We start from the raw sequence: 6,000 nt of genomic DNA, 5'->3' as shown, positions 1-6,000 counted from the left end.
CCAATTATAATTTTTGACTTCAAAGGTGTATATCACAACTTCATAGAGATTCGGTATTCGTCCACAATGCTCTAAGAGTTTACTGTTAAAATGTGCTGTTAATACAAATGGCCAGGAGGTGTCCCTAGAGAGGTGAGTGTCAAATGCTTCGAAGCTTCGATACGATTTCCGACACAATTGCTTCAAACGTGTTGATGCTTCATGAGGCTTCACTCCGCCCATCACTACGGCTGGCTCCCGCGTCTGATTTGCTACACACATGCGCACAATTATCCGCCGGCCTACAGCACGCTGCACTTTACGACACTGCCGCCTACCGTATTGTGTATAGTGTACGGACACGCTTACCGTATTACATCTAGCTTACACAGCTATGCAGTCACAGGGATGTCACGGCGAAGCTGGATGTTCACTTGCTACCTTATATCGAATCTACGTACAGTTCCGTCGCATGTATACCGTAATACATTTCATCTGCTAAGCTAACACACTACTGGCTAGACAAATGGAAAACTACGGCTAATAAGCTGGCCGAAAAGCTGCGGCATTGTGAAAGAGAATCATGGCGTTATCAGGGAATCCCCACACCGTTTCTGTAAGTATGTCGTGTTCAAAAGCTCTTCTAATTTCGCTGTAAATGTGTTGGACCCCTGCTGTGTCTTGTGCAGACTGTTGACATAACGTGTGTTTCCTTGGCAGGAGCACGTAACCGTGTTAAAGTCTGGAAGGCAGTCCCAGATCACCAAGTGCACGACGTGCTGTAGTTTATACCACTGTCCATTCTGCAAGCCGACAGTATATAAACCTAACCAGCTGTATGCCGTTCAAATCCATTTACAGAACCACTTGAACCTGGCGGTTCGGCACGAAGGTAAGCCCGAGCAGCACGTGCGCATCGCCGGCGTCACCTGGGATTGTTTGCCGGAGTATGTGAGGCTTTGGTCAACGAAAACGGGGTAGATATTGCAGTGTGCTGTTTAAGTTGCTGTGCAGTTGTAGACTTGTTAAGTGTCAGATGTTAAGATGTAAGTTGCCGTGACCATTACCCCAAAATTGTTTATTTTGTCAATGGGGTCGTGTCCAACATTTTTTTTATTTTGTGCATCTTTCCCAAACAATAGGTGTTTAGTGTTTGTTGATTTAGTTATGTCCACGTTTAACTCGTGTATACTGAAACACGTTAAGCATTCTTGACCAGACGTACACTGAGCAGTCCTTGCTGTGTCCTGCTTTACACGGACAACTCAAATGCTGCCGAAACAACAAACTCCAAGCCTTCTCACTGTGTTTATGGGTGCTGTTGGTGTGAGGACACTTGGATGCCGTGCTCCTTATGAAATGCTCAGTCCTGGGTACACTACGACTGCGGGGGTTTTGTTCTGAGCAATTTCGCAGTCATCAGTGACTCATTTTACCTGTACTGTAGATGACCTCAACATTGAAGTTGTTTGTCTTTTTTTTCTTCTTTTATTTTGCAATCCGAAAGAGTGGGAGATTCTTTAGTAGCAGCAGAGTGCAGTGAAATCCTTACCTGCACGTGCAAGCAACATGCAACACTTCAGCACACCACCAGAATACGCAATACTCAAAAGTCTGGACATGCCCAGTAATTTTCATGTTTTTGGTAGAAATTGATATTTGTTTTTATCAGGATATAATTTAATTGATTTAAAAATACAACCTAGACATTATTGGTGTGGTCAGTCAGTCATTCTCCAACCCGCTATATCCTAACACAGGGTCACGGGGGTCTGCTGGAGCCAATCCCTGCCAGCACAGGGCGCAAGGCAGGATAAACCTTGGGCAGGGCGCCAGCCCACCGTAGGGCACACACTAGGGACAATTTAGAATCGCCAATGCACCTAACCTGCATGTCTTTGGACTGTGGGAGGAAACCCACGCAGACACGGGGAGAACATGCAAACTCCACACAGGGAGGACCCGGGAAGTGAACCACAGGTCTCCTTACTGCGAGGCAGCAGCACTACCACTGCGCCACCGTGCCGCCCCTGTTTGAAATTACTTATTTTTAATTTTTTATTCACATACTGTATATCCTAAAAGACCCATTTTCATCAGCCATTCCTTCAGTGTCCCAATGGCCAGCTACCTTACGTATACTGTACATAATTAAGTCATTTTAAATGCTAATTTGTGCCCCTAACTTGGAATATAGATCCCAGATTTGCAACATACCCTTCTTTACTAAGCCAAGCTACGATTTGTTTTATGTGATTTGTGTTCAGAAAGCAAATATCAAACTTCCCATTAAACCTTCCAAATTCCCTTCACCCATAAAAAAAAAAAAAAAAAAAAAAATTCTTAGTCATGATAAGATAATTAATACATCCATAAAGTTATACTGAAGAATTAAAGAAGAAAAAAAAAATTCAGACATACATTTACCCCCCCACCCCCATCCCTTCCATATTCCAACACTCAAAATGCAGTTGCTTCCCCTTCCACACCCTCGAACACATGACATGTATGTGTGTATACATATATAGATATTACATTCCTGGTTCTGAAGCACAGTCTGATTATTAAGGTGGTTACCTGCCAGGTAATGTTTGTGGTTGGTTGTCCAGTTGGCAAACATCTGCCACGTCCTCTCAGTTGCAAGAAGCAGCTCACAGAGGTGTGATACAGTTTGGCAGGTACTATATCATATATATGTACAAAGTTCACTGTCTCTCTCAATCATCAACAAAAACACTATTTCCCATTCCCTAAAAAGCAGAAATTTGGCAGGATTGTACATCTAAGGCAGTAGGCATCCGCCAAGAAAGGACATTGTGATATACTGTATATCTATATTTAGAGGTAAACTGCCCCCCACAATAAAATCACCATCTACCCCAAAAATTTAAGAAATGCCTTGAGTGGTTTGATTGAAATTTGGTGACATTGTAGAAAGAAGGAAATTAGACAACACGTTTGTTTATTTATTTGTGTTCATCGATATTTAATAATAGTATGCTATAGTACAGACTGTGCGCTGCTGCCTCACAGTAAGGAGACCAGGATTTGCCTTGTGAGTCTTCCCTCCATGGAGTTTGCATGTTCTCTGTGCAGGATTCCTAAAGGTGCTCCAATTTCCTCCCACTGTCCAAAGGCATGAAGAGTAGGTGGACTGGCCATGCTAAATCGGCCCTACAGGATGTATAAAATGTGTGTGTGTGTGTGTTCACCCTGTGATGGACTGGCACCCTGTCCAGAGTTTGTTCCTGACTTGCTTGCTATGCTAGCTGAGATAGCCTCCAACCCCAGTGTGACACTTGTCTGGATTAAGCAGGTTGGAAAATTACATGACATGCTATCGTATGTGTTCTGTTAATGGCTTTATGCAAATAAAAGTTGGAGCAGAAGCAATTGATAGGCCAGGCAGTATCCTAGACAGGAAAAAAAGAGATGTGATCATGTTTGGCGTGTACAGTCAGGTGTGAAATGCAAGGTCAGCATTTGATGAAACAAAATGGTTAGCAAGCACTACAAAGTTCCAGTGAGGGTGCCAGGTGCTGTGACTGTAAGCGTATGTTTTGCTTCGCTAGAGGCCAATAAGGGAGGGAGAGAAGCAGAGGTGAAAGTGGTGTCCACCTTTTTTGCAAAATTACAATCTGTTCAAAGAAGATAAAAGCAGATCAGAAACTGCTTAATGAAAAAAGGAAAAAATCTTACAAAAGCCTGGTTGCATTAGTGTGCGCACCCCCTAAAACTAGGGGTCTCTAACCAAGAGCTACTTTTACAAAATGAAAATAGTAGAGAGCTACTCATGTTTTCTAACGTTTATTCTCATAGCTTATTTCAATCCAAACAAACTGAATAAGCTTGTTTTGCCTGAACATTTACAAAATGTTGGTGTCCACAACTCACATTTTGCATTAAAACATCACAAAAAACTATTTAGTTCACCTGCAAGTGCATTTTGTATGTCTGTATGCATTTTCTAGTGTCTCTCACACCATTGGATTAAAACATGAATGCTGTCAAAACAATGCAATTCCAAATACGCAGTGTCACAAACTCCACACAGAGTCATAGTGAGGTTTGGGGCAGCCACCCGTATAATTGGTATCCTGGCTGCAATTTGAGAAATGAATACAGCACTGATGTGCACAAAACAGAACTGAGGGAATAGGGAAAAGGTGGAGGCTTTTAAAGGGGAAGACAGAAGTGAGATCAAAGGGGTCGGGCTCATGAAGGTCTTAAGCCATAGGGTCGAGCCCGGACGTGACATCACAGGGGCCGGAGCCGGCAAGGTCTTCTTCTATAGGCTCGGTCCTGGAAGTGACGTCAAGAGGGCCAGGTGGGATCTCCTGTGAATGGTCTGCAGGAAAGGGAGAAAAAGAGTCAGTGCACTCGGCCATTTTCAGAGCTACTTGGTGAAGATTCTTATAGTTATCTGGCTCTACTAAGCTCCAGAAATTCTGAGAATGCTGTTGAGACTTTAACTGCACATTATTTTGAAGGTTTGCTAATATATAATATATAAAATCCAATGTTTGTCTGTCCGCTTTTCACGAGAGAACTACTTAACGGATTTAGATCAGGTTTTTTCTATAATTTTCTTGAACATTCCAATTGATTTTGTGACTTCTCTCATTTCATTATGTATGAGTTCGCTTGCGGTACCGATTTTATTTTTATTTTTGCACGAATCCAAGAAACACGCAGTGGGCCGAGGGGAGGGGCCTTCCTCACTCACTTGCCAGCTTCGGGGCGTGTTCCTTAACTCTGCTTAGCTAGCGAACGAGAGAACAATTGAATTCAACTTTGTTTGATATTTAAAATTTTTACTAAGGTCTTGATGAGTTCAGTCCCTTAAGTGTATGCCACATTGAAAAGATAGATTGCAATTCAGATTGTGGATCGTGAGTCTGTGTTAAAAGGATCGTGATATGATTTTTTGGAAAGATCGCCCACCCCAATTTGACTAATCAAGTTTTTAAATTTATGTAGGATTCATTAACCCTGAGCTACTTGGAAAGGGGGGGGGGGGGGTCTTGTTCAGAAAGCGGACACCACTTGAGACGGCCTTCCCCTCACCCAAACACTAATCTTAAGGTCAATAAAATAGGTCCGTGATGTTAAGTCACTATTTTAGGGCTAAAATGATAACAGAAATGTGAAACCTACCTATATACCTAATCTTAATTATTGTGAAACAACCAAGTGACCTCTGTGTAAAACAACCAAGTGGTGTCCGCTTTCTGAACAAGAGCCCGAAAGGGGTTGCACGCTACTGGTAGCTCGCGAGTGACGTGTTGGAGACCCCTGATCTAAACGAATACTTAGTTGAAGCACCTTTTGATATTACAGCACTCAGTCTTTTTGGCTTAGTGTCTTATCAGTTTGGCACGTGTGGACTTGCAATTTTTGCCTATTCCTACTTACAAAAAATTGCGTCTTGAGTCTTCAGCTTCCTTGCAGATGCTTCAAGGTTTTGTGATTGTTGTCGCATGTAAGGAACAACCAGTACTTGCCAGGAAATCCTGCAGCTCCTTTAATGTTGCTGTCGGCCTCTTGGTGGCCTCCCTGACCAGTTTTCCTCTTGTTTTCGCATCAATCTTTGAAGGACGTTCTGATCTTGGTAGAGTCACTATTGAGCCATATTGAGCCACTTGTTGATGACTGACTTCACCATGCTCCATGGGATATTTAATGCTTTGTATACTTTTTTGTACCCCTATCCTGATTGATACCTTTCAATGGTGAGATCCCATTTGTGTTTTAAAAGCTCTTTGTGGACCATGGCTTTTGGAGTATGTTGCAACCAAGAGGATATCACGATAATCCTACAGCAACAGTCAAACTTCATCTGAGCTCAATCAGAGCCACTTTAATTGATGTGAGTTTCTGATTTGTTTTCACCTTCTTTGTATAGATTACAATTTTGCAATAAAGGTGGAATAAGTTCTGACGGGATTTATCTGGGTTTAATTTTTTATTATGCAAAATCTGTGATTTTGGCAGGAGTGGGTAGACTTTTTATATCCACAG

At 42.4% G+C, this 6,000-nt stretch overlaps 1 protein-coding gene across 2 annotated transcripts in view; it reads left to right on the top strand.

Moving 5' to 3' along the window:
- The first annotated feature begins 264 nt into the window (after positions 1-264).
- LOC114645773 (uncharacterized) overlaps positions 265-6,000 on the top strand; it is a 28,728-nt gene continuing 22,992 nt past the window's right edge. The window contains exons 1-2 of one of the 2 annotated variants that reach the window (XM_051922292.1): positions 265-595; positions 700-871. In XM_051922292.1, coding sequence (XP_051778252.1) covers positions 563-595; positions 700-871 — 205 coding nt within the window. In that variant the 5' untranslated portion in view covers positions 265-562. The remainder of the gene's footprint in view (positions 596-699; positions 872-6,000) is intronic. The other variant, XM_051922291.1, reaches the window with a different exon arrangement.

This window comes from Erpetoichthys calabaricus, chromosome 2 (assembly GCF_900747795.2).
Source record: "Erpetoichthys calabaricus chromosome 2, fErpCal1.3, whole genome shotgun sequence".
Taxonomy (NCBI): Eukaryota; Metazoa; Chordata; class Cladistia; order Polypteriformes; family Polypteridae; genus Erpetoichthys; species Erpetoichthys calabaricus.
This window is presented reverse-complemented; position numbering and strand designations above follow the sequence as displayed.